Source organism: Littorina saxatilis, linkage group LG15 (assembly GCF_037325665.1).
Source record: "Littorina saxatilis isolate snail1 linkage group LG15, US_GU_Lsax_2.0, whole genome shotgun sequence".
Lineage (NCBI taxonomy): Eukaryota > Metazoa > Mollusca > Gastropoda > Littorinimorpha > Littorinidae > Littorina > Littorina saxatilis.
The window spans coordinates 39,726,547-39,748,429 of record NC_090259.1 but is presented as its reverse complement, the minus strand read 5'-3'; the positions used below and the strand labels follow the sequence as shown (position 1 = coordinate 39,748,429).

General features: G+C 41.8%; 1 protein-coding gene across 1 annotated transcript in view; it reads right to left on the bottom strand.

Annotated features, from left to right (window-relative positions):
• Positions 1–1,717: 1,717 nt before the first annotated feature.
• Positions 1,718–21,883, bottom strand: part of LOC138949299 (monocarboxylate transporter 10-like) — a 33,499-nt gene continuing 13,333 nt past the window's right edge. The window contains exons 2-5 of the mRNA XM_070321085.1: positions 10,398–10,615; positions 7,629–8,659; positions 3,509–3,881; positions 1,718–3,122 (exon numbers count right to left, since the gene is read on the bottom strand). Of these exons, the coding sequence (XP_070177186.1) occupies positions 3,004–3,122; positions 3,509–3,881; positions 7,629–8,659; positions 10,398–10,467 (1,593 nt within the window). The 5' untranslated portion in view covers positions 10,468–10,615 and the 3' untranslated portion in view covers positions 1,718–3,003. The remainder of the gene's footprint in view (positions 3,123–3,508; positions 3,882–7,628; positions 8,660–10,397; positions 10,616–21,883) is intronic.

The following is a 21,883-nucleotide window of genomic DNA, read 5'->3' as shown; positions in this document are numbered from 1 at the left end:
TCAGTCATTGGTGCATATTATATATGTGTATTGAATTTGCTTTTCACGACTTGTTTCTGTTGCTGCTATAACCTTGTGCCTCAGAAGTAAAACTTGTGTATGCAAATCGTATCGATATGTTTCTACACTGAAAGAGGAATAAAATCTTATTACATTATAAAAAAGGATGTGTGTGTTTGTGTTTGTGTGTGTTTGTGTACGTGCGCGCGTGTGTGGGGGGGGGGTTGAATTAACGAACGACCTGGATAACTCAAGACTTGAACACACGCATACACACGCACGCACACAAACACACTCACGCACGCACGCACGCACGCACACACAAAGCTCGTTCTGCCATGAGTGCACTTTCATCAAGAGTTTTGACCGAGATACGTGTTTTTATAATATGGACAAGGTACCATTTTGCAACTATTAAATAAAACCAAATGCAACACGAAACTAATACAACTGTTGTGTTTGTTCTGTAGGCACGGTCAGAAACTCCACTTACATTTTTGCTGGTCAACACTACTTCTGAAAATGCACCATAATTACACATCATAAAAAATCCGCAACATATCATCAGTAGACTGCTTACATTCCAAAATTACCAGTCTAAATCCAAGAAATATGTACGTTAATAGAACGTTTAGTTAAAGACAAAGGAAAACATACTCAGGTTGTTCGTCAACTTTTAAAGACTGATCCGTCGAAGTTGTAGTGAATGTTCGTTTTGTCAATAATTAAACGGTCCATTAGATAAGAATACAGACACAGGTAAAAGCATAAAAATACCAATAATGTGATCAAAGGGTACTATGACAGTCTTGAGAACACTAAACACATTATGAACACCATCAGCAGAGAACCCTTGACTTGCGCCAGTCAAATACATATAATTGTTATGAATCACAGGGTAAAATGACAGTCTTACAAGCACTAAATACAGTACGAATAACATCAGTAGAGAACCCTTGACTTGCGCCAGTCGAATACACACACTATGAATCACAGAACATGATTATGGTCTTGCAGGACCTCAGACACAGTGTCACGGTGTCAACAACAGCAGTAGAGCTCATGTAACTGGTGGAATACACATACTATGACTCGCAGAACACAATTACAGTCCTGTAAGGGGTTCACAATGTGTGAAGAACATCAGTAGAGCCTCTTGTGGAAAACACATAAGCTTACTATGACTCGCAGAACATAATTACAGTCCTATAGGGGCTTCATAATGTATGAAGAACACCATAAGAGCTTCTGTCACTTGTGGAAAACACATACTATGACTCGCAGAACACAATTACAGTCCTATAGGGGGTTCACAATGTGTGAAGAACATCAGTAGAACCTCTGCGACTTCTGGAAGACATTACAATGAATCCCAGAACCTAATTACAATTTTACATGGGTAACACTCGGTATAATAATAATAATGATAATAATAAATGAGCATTTATATAGCGCAACATCATAACTTTACAATTATGCTCTTTGCGCTTGACACATTTAAAATTTAAAACACAGTTCTACAAGCATTTACATCTACATTCATAGCCAGCAACGCTTAATTAAAAGCATACACCATCAAACATACATTACAAAAGATTCTTTCACTAACTAAGTAATAAAAACATGAATAAAATAGGTAGTGAAAACAAGGAAATAGCAGCTGAATACCCTTAATCAAACAGAACATGTTATCAACAATACTGAAAACAGCCCTAAATGTTTATATATACATTATCACATTATCCCTAAAACAACAAATACACTACATGTAGCCTACTGATGGACTGAGAAAACAAAATCAGGGGTTGTATTTCTTGAAGAGGTGCGTTTTAAGTGCTCGTTTGAATGCTTGGGGTGACTGAGAGTGGCGGATGTGAAAGGGGAGAGAATTCCATTGTGTGGGTGCGCAGAAAGTAAAAGTGCGTTGTCCGTATGTTTTGGTTTTGGTGTGTGGAATGGTGAGGATGCGACAGTCAGAAGAGGCACGGAGTTGTCTTGCTGGAGAATAGACGGTGAGGAGTTCAGAGAAGTAAGCAGGAGACGAGCCAGAAAATAAGCTAAAGCAGAGGGTGGACAGTTTGTAGTCAATGCGGGCTTGAATAGGTAACCAGTGCAGTGTGTGAAGAAGTGGTGTTGCGTGATCTCGTTTTCGTGCTTTGAGAATGAGGCGTGCTGCCGAGTTTTGGACTGTTTGTAGTTTATGCAGGAGGTACAGAGGACAGCCAGAGTATGAAGAACACCGGTAGAATCAAGAACACCGGTAGAGCCCCGGTGACTTGTGGAACTACACAATATGAAATGTAAAACATTATTCGAGTTCTGCAAGGGCAGCAGGCACTGTGAAGAACACCAGTAGAGCCCCTGTAACTAGTGAAATACACATACTATGACTCACGCAACATAATTACTGTCTCGCAGTGGCATGAGCAGACTTCTGGAATACACTTACTATGCATCATACAGCATAACTGATTATAGAACTTACAAGGGGTAGCACACGGTATCAAGAACACCAGTAGAAACAAGTACACCAGTAATTTGTTTTAAACCACCAGTAGAGCCCTGGTGACTTGTGGAAATTCACACAATGTAGATTACAGAACATTATCGAAGCCCTGCAGTGGCAGCAAACGATATGAAGCGAAATCAGTAAAGCCCCTGTAAATTGTGGAGTTCAGTTGATATGCATTAATTCTAATGATATGAATTGTTGAACATAATTACAGTCTTGCTCGGGATACACACCGCATGAACACCATCAGCAAAGCCCCTGTGACTTGTGTAATTGCAATGACATGAATTGTTGAACATAATTACAGTCGTGCATGGGCTACACACGACATGCGTAACATCAGTAGAGCCCCTGTGACTTGTGTAATTCCAATGATATGAATTGTTGAACATAATTACAGTCTTGCTCGGCCGGGGATACACACGCATGAACAACACCAGAAAAGCTCCTGTGACTTGTGTCATTGCAATTATATGAATTATTGAACATAATTACGGTCTTGCTCGGGATACACACCGCATGAACACCATCAGCAAAGCCCCTGTTACTTGTGGAATGCCAAATACGTGGTACGCGATGTCATAACTTCCATAATGATCGTACATCAAACCTGCAACCAATCAAATCAAATCAAATCAAACAACAGAAAATGAAATGTAAAACGTCACACAAAAAGACACACGCACAAGTTACTCAGAAAGCTACCGCAAAAAAGTGAGACCAAAATCAATCCTGCTGCAATAATTAACAACTTCGGGCAAGCCGAAGTATGCGCATGCGCATAATATACTCTGTAAACAAACTGCTTTCCCTGATTAAAAATTCGGCGAAAACTTCGAATAGGCACGGATGTTTGTGTGTGCGCGCGCATTTGTGTGTGTTTGTGCGTGTGTGTGTGTGTGTGTGTGTGTGTGTGTGTGTGTGTGTGTGTGTGTGTGTGTGTGTGTGTGTGTGTGTGTCTGACAGGAAACTGAAATAAACAGCAAAATCACCCACCTGCTAACGTAGGCCCAGTTAAGAAGGTCAGTCCTATGGCAGCATTGAAAAAGCCAACAGCTTGCGATGACCCCTGAAGCCCAACCAGGGACAGCGCGATTGGACCAACGAGCAGGAAGAACAACCCGTCACACACCCCCAGAACGCAAGAAGCGACGACGAAACCCGCATAAGTATTGGAGAGAGGTATGCACATAGTGGTGACGCCATTGATGACGAAAACTGCTTGGTGAATGATGACGTAGTACTTTTTCACAAAGGTGACGTCAGCCACGATGCCGAAGAGTAGTCGTGTGACTACTGTCGTCACGCTGTTGGCCAACGGAAGTAGGTTGCTGTTGCTTTCTGGGAAACGGTTTTCCGAAAATTTGACCTGCGAACAAGACAAAAACAAGTCGCGTAAGGCGAAAATACAATATTTAGTCAAGTAGCTGTCGAACTCACAGAATGAAACTGAACGCAACGCAACGCAGCAAGACCGTATACTCGTAGCATCGTCACTCCACCGCCCGTGGCAAAGGCAGTGCACGTGGAATTGACAAGAAGAGCGGGGTATTCGTTGCGCTGAGAAGGATAGCACGCTTTTCTGTACCTCTCTTCGTTTTAACTTTCTGAGCGTGTTTTTAATCCAAACATATCATATCTATATATTTTTGGAATCAGGAACCGACAAGGAATAAGATGAAAGTGTTTTTAAATTGATTTCGAAAAAAAAATTTGATAATAATTTTTATATATTTAATTTTCAGAGCTTGTTTTTAATCCGAATATAACATATTTATATGTTTTTGGAATCAGCAAATGATGGAAAATAAGATAAACGTAAATTTGGATCGTTTTATAAATTTTTATTTTTTTTTACAATTTTCCGATTTTTAATGACCAAAGTCATTAATTAATTTTTAAGCCACCAAGCTGAAATGCAATACCGAACCCCGGGCTTCGTCGAAGAGTACTTGAGCACAATTTCAACCAATTTGGTTGAAAAATGAGGGCGTGACAGTGCCGCCTCAACTTTCACGAAAAGCCGGATATGACGTCATCAAAGACATTTATCAAAAAAATGAAAAAAACGTTCGGGGATTTCATACCCAGGAACTCTCATGTCAAATTTCATAAAGATCGGTCCAGTAGTTTAGTCTGAATCGCTCTACACACACACACACACACACACAGACACACACACACACGCACACACACACGCACATACACCACGACCCTCGTTTCGATTCCCCCTCGATGTTAAAATATTTAGTCAAAACTTGACTAAATATAAAAAGATTTGAAGAGTCAACTTTATCTCAATAAGTGACAATTTTAATTTCCTTTTTACATTTAGTCAAGTTTTGACTAAATGTTTTAACGTAGAGGGGGGAATCGAGACGAGGGTCGTGGTGTATGTGCGTGTGTGTGTGTGTGTGTGTGTGTCTGTGTGTGTGTGTAGAGCGATTCAGACTAAACTACTGGGCTGATCTTTATGTAATTTGACATGAGAGTTCCTGGGTATGATATCCTCAGACATTTTTTTCATTTTTTTGATAAATGTCTTTGATGACGTCATATCCGGCTTTTCGTGAAAGTTGAGGCGGCACTGTCACGCCCTCATTTTTCAACCAAACTGGTTGAAATTTTGGTCGGGTAATGTTCGACAAAGCCCGGACTTCGGTATTGCATTTCAGCGTGGTGGCTTAAAAATTAATTAATGACTTTGGTCATTAAAATTCTGAAAATTGTAACAAACATTTTTTTTGTATAAAACGATCCAAATTTCCGTTTATCTTATTCTCCATCATTTGCTGATTCCAAAAACATATAAATATGTTATATTCGGATTAAAAACAAGCTCTGAAAATTAAATATATAAAAATTATTATCAAAATTAAATTGTCGAAATCAATTTAAAAACACTTTCATCTTATTCCTTGTCGGTTCCTGATTCCAAAAACATATAGATATGATATGTTTGGATTAAAAACACGCTCAGAAAGTTAAAACAAAGAGAGGTACAGAAAAGCGTGCTATCCTTCTTAGCGCAACTACTACCCCGCTATTCTTGTCAATTTCACTGCCTTTGCCATGAGCGGTGGACTGACGTTGCTACGAGTATACGGTCTTGCTGAAAAATGGCATTGCGTTCAGTTTCATTCTGTGAGTTCGACAGCTACTTGACTAAATGTTGTATTTTCGCCTTACGCGACTTGTTTTCCTTTTCATTAGCCTACGTTATTGTCCCATCGTTGGGAAATTCGGGTCGCTACCTCCCAGTGAAAAGCTAGCAGCAACAGAGTCGCGCTACCCAGGTGTCTGCATGTTTTGGTGTTATCAGCCACCTGCACTTATAGCAAAATGACCGAGGTCTTGTACGTGTGACACAGGGGTAGAAAATGGATACCGTCTCGGAGTCTGCACATAAAGTTGACCCGTGTCCGTCCCAGTGTAACACGAAATTATTACTCCACGAAAAATGTACTCCGGAGTAAATATTTCGTACGAAATTCTTACTCCGAGTACACTTTTCGTACGAGAAAAGAACTCTCCAAGGCACGAAAAAATTACTCCCTCCACGAAATTTTTACTCCCCATTTTTTTTACTTCCAGTAAAAATCTCGTACGCAAAAATGGGTTGCGGGCGAAGAGATAATGCCAATAAGTGATATCGCGCACACGAATGTCGCGCTACCCTCCCACCCCTTCCACCACCAAGACTAACAGGGGACAAGGGAGTAAAAATTTCGTACACCTGGCATGGGAAGTTAAATTGCTTGCGTTGGGGTGAAGTAATTTATTCGTTATTTATTCGTCACGGGAGTAACATTTTTGTAAGAAATGTTTACTCGGAACTCACCTGTCTTGGGGAGTAATTTTCTCGTGTAATGGGGGAGTGCTTTTTTCGTAAAGGGAGTAACATTTTCGTACGAAATTTTTACTCCGGAGTAAAAATCTCGTGGGAGTAATTTTCTCGTGTTACACCGGCCCGGATTCGAACCTGCGACCCTAGGATCACAAGTCCAGTGCTGAGCTACCGGCTCCCCGCACAATCATCTTAAAATATTGAAATCAGAATCTGTACATAGCTAACTTGGTAATTTCAATAACTGTGTCCAAACTAACTCGGTGTCAGGAGAGAGGGGGGGCGGGGGGGGGGGGGGGGCGGGGGCGTGAATGTTTGTGTTAGTTGCGGGGAGGGAAGTGAAGATAGATTAACATGTAACAGACAGGTAAGACAGAGCTGTGGAAAACATTCACTACTGAGTAAAAGAGGACCCGAAATTCGAACAACTGACATTCTGGTTTTAAGAAATAATAAACAAATATTTTGTAGAATAGATTTGAACCTGTAGCTCGAAGTGGAAACAGATTAAAACAGGAACTGAAGTGCGCCAGGCAGTATCAGCGAAGTCCTCTGGCTCATTTTCTGTGCCCAAGAAAGCTTCAAGGTATTTGTCGGTATCGGCAGACTGCATAATAATGTTGTCGAAGCTCAGTCTCGCTTACGACGCATCCAAAATGGCGTCCTCCGACAGCGTTGTGACTGTGTGAAAGATGCTGAAAGTTGTTCGGTTGATGTTGTATGGCTACGACTAAGAAAGGTGGACAATGGTTCATGCAGGTGCGAACTGTTTAAATCGGCTGCTCATTTCCTGCCTTTTTGTGAGTGATGTGCGCTGAAACACTGCAAGAGATCTCACAGTTTTCTAAGTACTGCCACTACTGGTACTTTCAAGGTCAGCTTTGTTTATGGCTGTTCCAACTACCTCAGTCGGTAAGATTGTAACATTCTTTTCTAATACTTCTCTGTTAAAACCAGGTGGGAAAAGTTTGATTTTATTCATTGCACAGCTTAATCTTTCTGATTCAATTACTTTTATTCTATAAATTTGTGATTTAAAAAAAGGGAGACATTTGTTTCCTTCAGGTGAGATTTTATTCTTCAAAATTAAAATTGATAAACTACTTCCTGCACGATATCAAATTCGCTGGGAACTTCCTGCGCGATGTCAATTGATATACAGTTCCTAGTTGACCAATGACAACAGCAGTTTTTGTCATGTGATCAGTAAAAATGCGATAATGCGATTTATACCCCCTTTTCGCTAACGCGGTCATATTATTTGCTTACAATATGAAAGACAGCCACGAAGTATCCAAACCAGGCGACCGCGCAGCTGCACAGCCACAGGACATAGCGACGATTCTTCCAGATCTGTTTGTTCAGCAGACGACACCCTCGCTCACAACATGCGCATGACTGCCGACTCTGGCTGCTGTCGAGATTAGTGTCGTCAGAAAAGACGTCTTCGTTTCCTTTACGTAATGGAACGTATGTTGTGACCCGAGCCTCTTTGAGAATGTCCTCATTTTCCACAGTGTTTTTGACCGGGGCGTCGGGATGAAACTCGCTGCATTCCCAATGCTCACTAGTAACCTCGTCTTTGTTAATGACGTTATTAGCACCGTCACGGTGAACCTCATCGTCATCGATTTGTACACGGGCGTTACTGTCGTTGTGATCGACGTCATTTCTTGGTAAGCAAGCGACGCCATGGACTTCGTTGCTGAACTTTTCACCAACCTCCTTGTCTTTTTCGTACCCGACGACAAGAGAATCAAAAGCAAGCTCCGCTTCGTGCTGAATGAGGTTTCTCCCATGCTCAATATTGATACCCTCGTGAAGTTCGAGACCGTCTGTGTCGTGTCCGGACGCACGTGCTACAGGAGCTTCTGGCGGACCGTTTGGTTTCCACGTGCAAGCGTACAGCATGAGGAGAGAGTTGACCCCGCACAGACACAGCAGCGTGTTCCTCAACCCGAAGCCTTCGAACAGGAGCGGCAGCAACAGAGCGTAGCCGATAGAAAAGACACTCGCCCCACACATGACAATGGCATTGGCCAGGCCGATTCTCCGGTAGAAGTAGTGGCCGAGGATGACGATGGAGGCAGAGTAGGTGAAGCCAAACCCCACCCCGGTGAGAACACCGAGGGTGAGATACAGCAGCAGGAGGTGGCTGACGAAAGCGCTACTCAGCATACCCAGGAAGACGAGCAGTCCACCTAGGAAGGCCACCCGCCGGATCCCGAAGCGGTCGCTGAGAACGCCACCCACGGATCCCAAGACGAAGGTCATGGACAGCGTCAGGCTGCCCACCCAGGCTGCAACAAGGAATGAGAAACGACAGTGAATGTCACACGCTTTCCTTCTTTGCCACTACTAAAGCAAACGTGTGCTAGATTGTATGTTACCCGCTTTGGAGCATGGCAAGAACGGAGTCAAACTCGCAATCGTCCATCACAATGCCCAAAAATTAATGTACACATGGCTTTCATTTTCCCGCTGTTATCGTTTTTTCTCTTTACAAATTCTTCAACGCTGAGAATATTGCGAACGGCATCCCAGGCGGACTAAAGTTATAGCAACTCATTTGAGTTGTACATCAGTGTGGGGTTTCTGTAAACAATGTCACAACTCAAAGCGACCCCCACTTCTTTCCATAATTATGTTCGTTCCGGGTCACTGACCGCACTGCCCTCGCATACGGCCTGGTCTCAAGGACAGCTCTCCCTTTGAGTGACTGACGCACCATTACGTGGAATAAAAATTATTACCCACGGCTTTTCTCGCTGGTTGTTACTTGCTATTTATTCAGACTTTGTCGTTGGGCAGAGTTTTCTTCCTCACGAGATTATGTTGATTGGTTATAATTATAACGAAGTCGTTAGGCTGACATAGATATCAACTAATCCAGCGTGGAAGAAAACTCTTAATAGCAATTATGTCACAGCTTCAATACAGGAGAGCAGGGGCGGACGAGGGGGGGGGGGTGCACAGGGTGCACGTGCACCCCCCCTCCAGCAAAAAATAAATAAAAAAATTGGAAAGCTGATTCTATGACCATTTATAAGTTCAAATGGCACCAGATGGCACCATTTTGCTTCTTTGAGCCAAATTTTTTTCCGGGGGGGCATGCCCCCGGACCCCCCTAGCAAATTCGGGCGCTTCGCGCCCATCACATTCACTTTCGATTCAAAGTGCACCCCCCCTTACAAAGCAACTGATCCGCCCCTGGAGAGAACAAAAACGTTGTGCGTACTCACGCTTTGACAAGGCTATAACCACAACCGCCATTTTCACGGGAAGTGACCGAACATAAAAGAATGACGTCTCAGTATGTGTGAATGACGTTACAGATGCATCTATGAGGCATCAAATTCTTCGTGACATCTTTCTGCATTCTGCATGCAGTTATAGTTTGATCTTTCTGCTGTCTTTGTCATCTCTGTACGCAACTCTGTCCTATTACTTCAGACGCACAGGCCTAATGAGCGAGCCACTTTGGTTTAAACAGTGTTTATTCAACAATTTATGAATAATGTATTATAATACATCTTAAGGATCAACAACAAGCTCAAGCTTTTGGCGGTGACCCTAACAGGAGAAACAAACATACGGATTACAATAACGAGCCACTTTCCAATGGCAGTTACATGACGCGTTTTGAATAGATAATTCACAATGTATTATTTACTAACTAACGTGACACGTTTTGAAGAGATAATTGACAAGGTATTATTTTTCTAACTAACGTGACGCGTTTTGAAGAGATAATTGACAAGGTATTATTTACTAACGTGACGCGTTTTGAAGAGATAATTGACAAGGTATTATTCACTAACTAGCGTGACGCGTTTTGAAGAGATAATTGACAAGGTATTATTTACAAACTAACGTGACGCGTTTTGAATAGATAATTGACAAGGTATTATTCACTCACGTGATGCGTTTTGAAGAGATAATTGACAAGGTATTATTTTCTAACTAATGTGACGCTTTTTGAAGAGATAATTGACCAACTGACATGCTTTGATAAAAAAAGAGTGATGATTGACTTACACGTTTTGAAAGAGATGATGGGGTCACCGTCAGCAAAGGCTTTGAGTAGGGCCACGTAGACGATTCCCATGGCGTTGAGAAAACCCACGATGGTGCCGTGGGCTAGCAGAGATGTGAAACACACCACCCACCCGTACCCGCCGTCACGTACCCTACTGTTGCTCTCAGTCTCATCCTCTGGCGCTTGCGCCTCCGTGATCCTTCCTTGTGCACCGAGTCTGTTGTGCGACATACGAATATTGTATTAGACAACCCTCAAAAGCAGCGAAGGGCTGCCTGAATGGCCAGGTAAAAACGGTCATACATGTAAAAACCTACTCGTGCAAATACATCAGTGAACGTGAGAGTTTCAGCCTATCTAAGAAAAAAGAAGAAGAAGTATTAGACCTTTTGGCATCTGCCGAGCAGCTCTCGCTGGATATCCGCGAGACATGTTCTCCTGCCGCCTCGAAAGTCGCGAGAACTACGATCATCGGCCTTCGCAGCTCTCGCGAGATAGCCGTACTACGTGCTTTGCTATGCTTAAAAAAAAACGCGAGAGCTTGCGAGTGCTTGGAATAGTGATAGGGTCTATTCATTATGAAGTTGCGTACCATTGCTGCACGCTTAGGGCAGATCATACCTGCGCAGTTTCAGCGGCACAGACGACGCACTGCCTATTATTTATGCCGCGATAGGGATTATGACGAGTACTTGGCCTGTTTTCCTTCCACGCAACGTGTAGCGGGCTGGGATAATCTGCAGTGCGTCGTCTGTCCTGTTGAAGTTACATAGGTGAGCGCCAGGCCTTACAGATTCAATATCGTACGTGTGTCTCTTCTTGATCTATGCATGTTCATGCATGCCGAGTCTGTTGCAGGGAAAGCACAATACACTCATCGATTTTGTCTTTCCCTACTACACTACATTGTTTACGCTTTGCGTCAAACATAAAACAGCGATGATTAGATCAGTAGTTAATTAATGCAATGAAGTATTTGTCGGGCGTAATGCGCCCTCTGATCGTTCACTACACAGACCAAAGCTGTTGGCAGAAATAAACAAGTCGCGTAAGGCGAAAATACAATATTTAGTCAAGTAGCTGTCGAACTCACAGAATGAAACTGAACGCAATGCCATTTTTCAGCAAGACCGTATACTCGTAGCATCGTCAGTCCACCGCTCATGGCAAAGGCAGTGAAATTGACAAGAAGAGCGGGGTAGTAGTTGCGCTAAGAAGGATAGCACGCTTTTCTGTACCTCTCTTTGTTTTAACTTTCTGAGCGTGTTTTTAATCCAAACATATCATATCTATATGGTTTTTGAATCAGGAACCGACAAGGAATAAGATGAAATAGTTTTTGAATCGATTTCGGAAATTTAATTTTGATCATAATTTTTATATTTTTAATTTTCAGAGATTGTTTTTAATCCGAATATAACATATGTATATGTTCTTGGAATCAGAAAATGACGAAGAATAAGATAAACGTATTTTTGGATCGTTTAATAAAAAAATAATTTTAATTAAAAGTTTTCGATTTTTAATGACCAAACTCATTCATTAGTTTTCAAGCCATCAAGCTGAAATGCAATACCAAAGTCCGGGCGTCGTCGAAGATTACTTGACCAAAATTTCAATCAATTTAATTGAAAAATGAGGGTGTGACAGTGCCGCCTCAACTTTACAAAAAGCAGGATATGACGTCATCAAAGACATTTATCGAAAAAATGAAAAAAACGTATGGGGATTTCATACCCAGGAACTCTCATGTCAAATTTCATAAAGATCGGTCCAGTAGTTTAGTCTGAATCGCTCTACACACACACACACACACACACGCACACACACACGCACATACACCACGACCCTCGTTTCGATTCCCCCTCGATGTTAAAATATTTAGTCAAAACTTGAATATAAAAACAAGTCGCGTAAGGCGAAAATACAATATTTAGTCAAGTAGCTGCCATTTTTCAGCAAGACCGTATACTCGTAGCATCGTCAGTCCACCGCTCATGGCAAAGGCAGTGAAATTGACAAGAAGAGCGGGGTAGTAGTTGCGCTAAGAAGGATAGCACGCTTTTCTGTACCTCTCTTTGTTTTAACTTTCTGAGCGTGTTTTTAATCCAAACATATCATATCTATATGTTTTTGGAATCAGGAACCGACAAGGAATAAGATGAAAGTGTTTTTAAATTGATTTGGACAATTTAATTTGGATCATAATTTTTATATATTTAATTTTCAGAGCTTGTTTTTAATCCGAATATAACATATTTATATGTTTTTGGAATCAGCAAATGATGGAGAATAAGATAAACGTAAATTTGGATCGTTTTATAAATTTTTATTTTTTTTTACAATTTTGAGATTTTTAATGACCAAAGTCATTAATTAATTTTTAAGCCACCAAGCTGAAATGCAATACCGAACCCCGGGCTTCGTCGAAGATTACTTTACCAAAATTTCAACCAATTTGGTTGAAAAATGAGGGCGTGACAGTGCCGCCTCAACTTTCACGAAAAGCCGGATATGACGTCATCAAAGACATTTATCAAAAAAATGAAAAAAAAGTTCAGGGATTTCATACCCAGGAACTCTCATGTCAAATTTCATAAAGATCGGTCCAGTAGTTTAGTCTGAATCGCTCTACACACACACACACACACACACACGCACAGACAGACAGACAGACAGACACACATACACCACGACCCTCGTCTCGATTCCCCCTCGATGTTAAAATATTTAGTCAAAACTTGACTAAATATAACAAGTCGCGTAAGGCGAAAATACAACATTTAGTCAAGTAGCTGTCGAACTCACAGAATGAAACTGAACGCAATGCCATTTTTCAGCAAGACCGTATACTCGTAGCATCGTCAGTCCACCGCTCATGGCAAAGGCAGTGAAATTGACAAGAAGAGCGGGGTAGTAGTTGCGCTAAGAAGGATAGCACGCTTTTCTGTACCTCTCTTTGTTTTAACTTTCTGAGCGTGTTTTTAATCCAAACATATCATATCGATATGTTTTTGGAATCAGGAACCGACAAGGAATAAGATGAAAGTGTTTTTAAATTGATTTCGACAATTTAATTTTGATAATAATTTTTATATATTTAATTTTCAGAGCTTGTTTTTAATCCAAACATAACATATTTATATGTTTTTGGAATCAGAAAATGATGGAGAATAAGATGAACGTAAATTTGGATCGTTTTATAAAAAAAAATTTTTTTTTTCAATTTTCAGATTTTTAATGACCAAAGTCATTAATCAATTTTTAAGCCACCAAGCTGAAATGCAATACCGAAGTCCGGGCTTCGTCGAAGATTACTTGACCAAAATTTCAACCAATTTGGTTGAAAAATGAGGGCGTGACAGTGCCGCCTCAACTTTCACGAAAAGCCGGATATAACGTCATCAAAGACATTTATCAAAAAAATGAAAAAAACGTTCGGGGATTTCATACCCAGAAACTCTCATGTCAAATTTCATAAAGATCGGTCCAGTAGTTTAGTCTGAATCGCTCTACACACACACAGAGACAGACACACACACACACACACGCACATACACCACGACCCTCGTCTCGATTCCCCCCTCTACGTTAAAACATTTAGTAAAAACTTGACTAAATGTAAAAACCAGATAGACTGCCGCTAACGTTCAAAAAGGCTGAATAAAAAACCTTAATAGAATTGTAAGTTAACCCTTTCGCTGCCAATCAAAACTTGCGTATGTGCATTCCTGACTGCCAGGGAATATTAGAGTTCGGGGTGTAATAATTCACAAAAAATTCTAGCTCCAAACTGGCAGTAGGTAGGTAAGTAAAACCTATGTTATTTTTAATTGAACCAAGAATCTGTTTTTAGTGTCTAATCATGGAAATAATAATTAGTTTGGCTTATAATGATGCTTAAATATGAACTTTTGAAAAATCAGTCCGGCGCATCTTCCGGTGCCTGTGGATCAAACACAGGTGGCTGTTTTGCTTGCTCCAAGAAAGGATTATAATCACTATCATCTACCTGTTTCCAACGAATCGTCCGAAAGAAGATCTCCCCCTTCCCCTGTCAGTATCCATAATCATTTGCACCGCCTGTAGCGTCAGTCCGGCTTTGTTTTTCCCTACTAGGGCTCGGTCGACTGTCACGCGTTAGCCATTTTGACGAGTCGAGATTTCTCTCCCCTACCCTGTCGCCAAGGCCGAACATAGCCTTCAGACGCAAAACCGCGTCACCATTTATGTTTATTCATGAGAATGAGGTATCCTACCAAGCCATTGGCTGCTATTTGTGTGTCAGCAGTGACATAGCATTTCTGGAAAATCCCGGAACGGAGCTCTTAAGGCGCTGCGGCAGCACAAGCGCATGACGGGTATAATACCCGTCCTAAGGCAGGCAAGTGGTTTTAATGGGATTTTGTATTTATGACAAAACTAAACAGTACAACCACAGGTATTTCGACCCTAAGGTTTTTACAGTGGACAGACAGACAGACAGGCAGACAGACAGACAGACAGACAGACAGACAGACAGACAGACAGACAGACAGACAGACCGACAGACAGACAGACAGACCGCCGACAGACAGACAGACAGACAGACACACACTTATGATACAGATGATGAACATAGATTAGAATGTGTTTCTGTTTCCATAGTCTCTATAGTGAGAACAACAGCCAGTCAGGGGAAAGGCGTGAATTGACAAGTTTTTGTCTGTCTGCCTGTCCACGGGTGTGTGTGAGTGTGAGTGTGTGTGAGTGTGTGTGTGTGTGTGTGTGTGTGTGTGTGTGTGTGTGTGTGTGTGTGTGTGTGTGTGTGTGTGTGTGTTTTACACAATGTATTTTGAAGCTCTGGACAGGAAAAGATTCAAGCGTCTATGGCTACATCTGACAAGGCGACGCAAGATAACGCGGTATAGTCACACTTCTTGGCAGCTCTCAGCCTATTGCGCAAGTCGGCCATTTTGAAATTCAAAATGAAAGCAGGAACTTAACTGACAATATATTATGTTGTTACCGTGACCACAAGTGGATGAAATACTACAAGTTCACATCACTGTTCATTGGCTCTATCGACGCCCGTTGTTTTAACCGCTTGCTTCCCTTTATATAATAAACCGTCCATAGATCGTCGTTCTCCCGAACTAACTCCATGGTGTGTCATCGAGAATAGAGGATTTTGGGTAGGGAAATCCTTTCATGCAATGACGTCAACGCCTTTCGGCGATTGGTCAATGCATTTCGTATCAACAATGTCGGTCACGCTTGAAATTATTGCTACTTGATATTGCTTTCCAAACGTATACGACGTGACCGGGAGCGTAGGGCCAGTTATGAACTGAACTAGCCCCGAACAGTGAAATATATAGACAACAGTACACAAATTTATACGAACGGAGACACACGGAAACTCGAGTCAGTCGTCGCCACTCTCCGCGAGAACTCAAGTGTAATATTTGAATTTAAAATCTCCCACGCCGACAGTGCAACAGAATAGCTCAGTGGGCTAAGCGACTGATCATGCGTTAGTCCTTACTTGTGTGGTCCCGGGTTCGATCCGCTTCGACGGCAATTTAATTGTTATTTTTTTCTGAACTCGTAATTCTTGTATTTTATTCATTTGCTTCATTCCTAACGTTTTGGATGATGTAATGAATGGAAATATTAAAAAGTTGCATAATTATTGAGTACTTCCAGTGGGACAATAGTCTCCTGTCCGCCCAGCGACCTTCCCCTTGACCCTGCTTGTGACCTCGATGTTTTATGCCCCCGCAAGGGGCACGGTACTCTCTAAGCACCCAAAACATCAAACAGAGATAACTGGCGGAAACCTTCCAATTGTAGTCTCCTGTATGACGGCTTACTAGTGCCAAAACCTCATAATTGTAATTACCATTTTCACGTGTTAATTACTAATTTTCCCGGGAAAATGACTAATTTTTCCGGAAAAAAAACTTTCACCTGTTAATTACTCATTTTTAGTTTTGGCTCACTTCCTGACGGATTGGTAGTGCCAAAACTAAAAATTAGTAATTTTTCCGTGAAAATTAGTAACTAACAGATGACTGACAGCGTTAATTAGTAATTATCACGTGATAATGGGTAACACCAGGTTTTGGCACTAGTAAGCCGTCATACTCCTGTCCGCCCAGCCCGGCGACCTTCCCCTTGACCCTGCTTGTGACCTCGATGTTGTATGCCCCCGCAAGGGGCACGGTACTCTCTAAGCACCCAAAACCTCAGAGAGATTACTGGCGGAAACCTTCCTATTTGCCCAGAATTTCCCATAATGTTTTTTTTAGTAACCTCGGCTTTGGTGAAAATTGAATGCCCTATAGGTAACATCGCGACTACATGTAATGATGAGAACAAGAAAACTTACACATCACACATACGAACGGGGCAATCGACTAGCCGACAAATGCTCGTTCGATAACCTGGGCACGTTGGAAGGTATGGTTGCAGTTCAAGTATTAGTTTTCACACGTTTAGGTCGAGAAGCGCCGTGGCGGGTGGTAGTACCTTTGCTCGCAGTTCCGGCGGTCTCGAGTTCGATTCCCATAATAGGCAAGTCTTTTGTATAAAAAAAATGTTCAACTTTTTCTTCTTTTCTTAACTCTTAAATACTTGTATTTTTTACATTTAGTCAAGTTTTGACTAAATGTTTTAACATAGAGGGGGAATCGAGACGAGGGTCGTGGTGTACGTGTGTGTGTGTGTGTGTGTGTGTGTGTGTGTGTGTGTGTGTGTGTGTGTGTGTGTCCGTGTATAGAGCGATTCAGAGTAAACTACTGGACCGATCTTCATGAGACTTTACATGAGAGTTCCTGGGAATGATATCCCCAGACTTTTTTCTTTTTTTTCGATAAATGTCTTTGATAACGTCATATTCGGCTTTTTGTAAAAGTTGAGGCGGCACTGTCACACCCCCATTTTTCAATTAAATTGATTTAAATTTTGGCCAAGCAATCTTCGACGAAGGCCGTACTTTGGTATTGCATTTCAGCTTGGAGGCTTATAAATTAATTTATGATTTTGGTCATTAAAAATCAGAAAATTGTAATTTTTTTTTTTAATATTAAACGATCCAAAAACAATTTCATCTTATTTGGCGTCATTTTCTGATTCCAAAAACATATAAGTATGTTATATTCGGATTAAAAACAAGCTCTGAAAATCAAAAATATGAAAATTATGATTCAAAATTAAATTTCCGAAATCGATTTGAAAACATCTGTATCTTTTTTCTTGTCGGTTCCTGATTCCAAAAACATATAGATATGATATATTTGGATTAAAAACAAACTCAGAAAGTTAAAAAGAATAGAGATACAGAAAAGCGTGCTATCCTGCTCAGCGCAACCACTACCGCGCTATTCTGGCATGTCAATTTCACTGCCTTTGCCACGAGCGGTGGACTGACGAAACTACGAGTATACGGCCTGGGTGAAAAAAATGCAGTGCGTTCAGTTTCATTCTGTGAGTTTGACAGCTTGACTAAATGTATTTTTGCCTTACGCGACTTGATGATTTATCCCAAAGGATTTGAGTCGTGTATTGAAAATCCCGTATTCTATTTTTAGTACGGGATATCCCCAAAGAAAGGTCAAAGGGCATATGTATCATCGCGTGTCGACTGCTGGTAATAGTAGTAAGGTGCTTATAGTATAAAAGGCTTCTGCCGTGACCTATTGTCCGTGCCGGCGGCTGCCGCTTCCATATCTTTAACAAGTCCTGCCATTGTGGAGAACCCTATTCATTCCAACACATTTTCGCTCCATGCGCTACAAATAGCATTACCTTTAAAACTTTTTATGACCATATCGCAGCTCCATGGTCTGAGTCCCCAGGATTATTTGCGCAGTAGTAGTTCTCTAGGCTGGTCACACAGCTTGCTGCTGTGCCGACTGGTCAGGGACTCGGACATGGGGCTGTGGGTATAAATCTAAGCCCAGATTATCACATCAGCGTGTCTCAGTTTGAGGTCGAGTGGCCCGCTCCCGCCATCCCTCCTGATTCTAGCGACTACCCTCTAGATAACGACTACCTAACTTTAGCGTCTCTCCCCTAGTCCTGGAGTACCGTTCTTAAACATATAAAGAGAGATCTTATATATACCTCTAGGCGTATCCTCACCCTAGGCTCACTAGTCGCCAAACTGTACTTTTTTTTTACCACGGCCTTCGTGGCTTACATCTTAATCGTTTTTATTTTTAAAAAGTTTTGAGATTTATTGTTCGTGTTCCTCTTACTTGCTCATCTATTTGCTTTTATTGGTGATCCTGAAAGGTTCTACCTTTTAACTCGTTTTGAATAAAAATCATTTTACAAACCCGTTATTCAGGATATAGAATACATACTTATAATTCTTACTAAAAAACATCTTAACTACTTTTCTTTTTAACGAATTCCACAGAGCATCATCATCTCAACCTCACCCCCTGCCCTCCTCTTTTTTTTTCTCTTTTTCTTTTTAAAAGCGGACAAACACTCAAGTCCTTAATGGCTAAAAACCGTAGGACTTTTAATATTAATTTTACTACTACTACTAATTGGAAATTCATTCTGATGTCAGTTGCGGTTACAAAAAAGGCATCCGCTACAATCATACACACACAAAAGTACACATGTATAACTATCATGCATCCACAAACGTACACATGTATAACTATCATGCTTACACAAACATAGACATGTATAACTATCATGCATACACAAACGTACACATGTATAACTATCATGCACACACAAACGTACACATGTATAACTATCATGCACGCACAAACATAGACATGTATAACTATCATGCATACACAAACGTACACATGTATAACTATCATGCACACACAAACGTACACATGTATAACTATCATGCACGCACAAACATAGACATGTATAACTATCATGCACACACAAACGTACATTATGTATTACAAGAGATAACAACATAAATTCAAAATAAAATAGCATACTCATACTTGTCGGGGTTCGTGTTCGCCGTCGTTCCACTGCTGCCGCTATCGCCCTCTCGCCCCTGTCTCTCCGTGATCAGTTCTTGCACCTCATGCCTTTCATGCAATTCAGTGTAGGGGGCTGGGTCCGTCATTATATTGCTGCTTTTGCCGAGAGAGTCTTCACTGGCAGCTTCCTCACACACTGATCTTTCCTTGTTCGTGACGTTCTCACCAGAATCGGACATTTTGCTGGTAGTACGAATACTTGCCAACAGATCGCAGCAGCAACGATATTTAGAACGAGATCAGACGCCCGTTTCGTGCAGGCAGCACATGCCCGCGGCTACTTGCTTGCTTGGCAGGTAAGCGAGGGTATAACGTACGCTGCTTTGTGCTAAACGTACCAGGCAAGATGCAAGTTCGATTGACTGACACCGGAAGAGTTGTCTGCAGTCGTCTGTGAAAAGTCAACGGGTTTGTAAGCTGCGCATGCGCTTCAATGTCGTCTCGCTCGGTGAGCACTCAGGTTTCCGAGATTTGCTCACCTATCGAGGCCTTTTGCATGTTTGTGTACCTGAGCAGCGAATGTTTTGGTGTCATAAGAGAGAATGCTTTATGTCCTACAGGCTAAATATTTCGCCTCTTAAGGACAAGATATGGGTCATATGATTCGAGTTTTACGCCCTCAGTGGCTTTTGACGAGATACACACGTGTATGCGTGTTTAGGTGGTATCAGCCAGCTGCACTTATGGCAGAAAGACCGAGGTATTTTACGTGCCATTGTGGTGACACGGGGGTGGGACATGGCTTCCGTCTCTGGGCCTGCACATAAAGTTGACCCGTGTCCGTCCCGGCCCGAATTCGAACCTGCGACCTTCCGATCACAAGTCCAGTGCTCTACCAGGCTCGAATCCAGGCCGGAACGGACACGGGTTAACTTTAAGTGCAGACTCAGAGACGGAATTCATGTCCCAACACAGTGGCGCATAAAAGACCTCGGTCATTCTGCCATAAGTACCGTGCAGATGGCTGATTACACCTGATAAACACGTATACACCTGTGTATGCCATCTAAAGTCGGGGTAACACCTGGGAACAAGTCCTAATACTAGCTTGATTTAGAACGATCACATTTTGACCAACCACATTCCTTTCGTGCCATATAAGAAAATGCTACATCACAAATGTTGCGTACACGTCACTTCCGGTCATCGGTAAAACGAAGTTCACACCAAAAACACAAACGACTTTCGTTGATTTGAGCGATTCTACGAATCTACTTTCGTTAACTTTGTAATCATGTTTTGGTTATTTCTGTATGGAAACCTTTAATTTATTGGATATAGGTTACCTGATTGTTATTTTAACTGTTCATATCTTCCTACTTTAAGGTCTGGAGACGGCGCTCAAGTCGATCTTTCACTGCATTGCAGGCTGTAGCATACATTTCCCTCGGTCGCGATATAACCTTCGTGGTTGAAAACGACGTTAAACACCAAATAAAGAAAGATACATTTCCCTAGGTTGCCGATTGCCGCTTCACGACTTTTGAGTTCTTTTTCTTCCCTAATATCAATAGAATACTTATATTTATAGGGCAGACCTTAATTTGTGAACTGTCTTACTTTGAACAGTTATACATTTTATGAGTAGAGCTTTGGGGTTGCAAATTAATCGCACATGTGTTGTCAGCGCTTTTTCTGCGAACAGAATTGCTCTGCCGTAACGTCTAAACCCGCGAAATGTACAACACGCACTGCGGTTGAGTTTCGTTGTGCGCGCGCATCCGAGCGGGCAAGAGAAAATGAGGTGGCGAAAGGAAAGTGGTGGGCTTTGTTCGTCTCTCTAAACCTACCTAGTTTCCCAACAGTATCATGTTTATGGCCAGCCTACAGTCATGCCCCGGGGTGAGAACCAAAAGGTCAAGGGTCAAAAGGTCGAGGCACAAAAGGTCGAGGACATTTGGTCAAGAGTCAAAAGGTCGAGTGTGACAAAAGGTCAACAGCAAAACGTCTACAGGACAAAAGGTCGAGGATTTTAAAAGGTCGAGGATTAAATATTTCGATTTCATTTTCTGTGTCCATTCCCGAAGAAAATTCTGCTTGGAGTGTCTATTGTGCGTATCACAGGGGTGATTTGTGAATATGATCACCACACACACACACACACACACACACACACACACACACACACAACTAACGCTCGAACGTGCGCACACGCACAGACACATTCTTAGTATAATTATGTTTTCACAATTTTGGATGCAAGACAAAACGACAGCAGTAACCTTTGTGTACCGCCTTGTCGTTTCCTTTCTGTGATTTGACGAGCTCAATTCTGTGTCTGTGTCCCTGTCCGAATGTAAGTCTCTCTTTCTTTCTTTATTTGGTGTTTAACGTCGTTTTCAACCATTCAAGGTTATATCGCGACGGGGAAAGGGGGGAGATGGGATAGGGGAAAGGGGGGAGATGGGATAGAGCCACTTGTTAATTGTTTCTTGTTCACAAAAGCACTAATCAAAAAATTGCTCCAGGGGCTT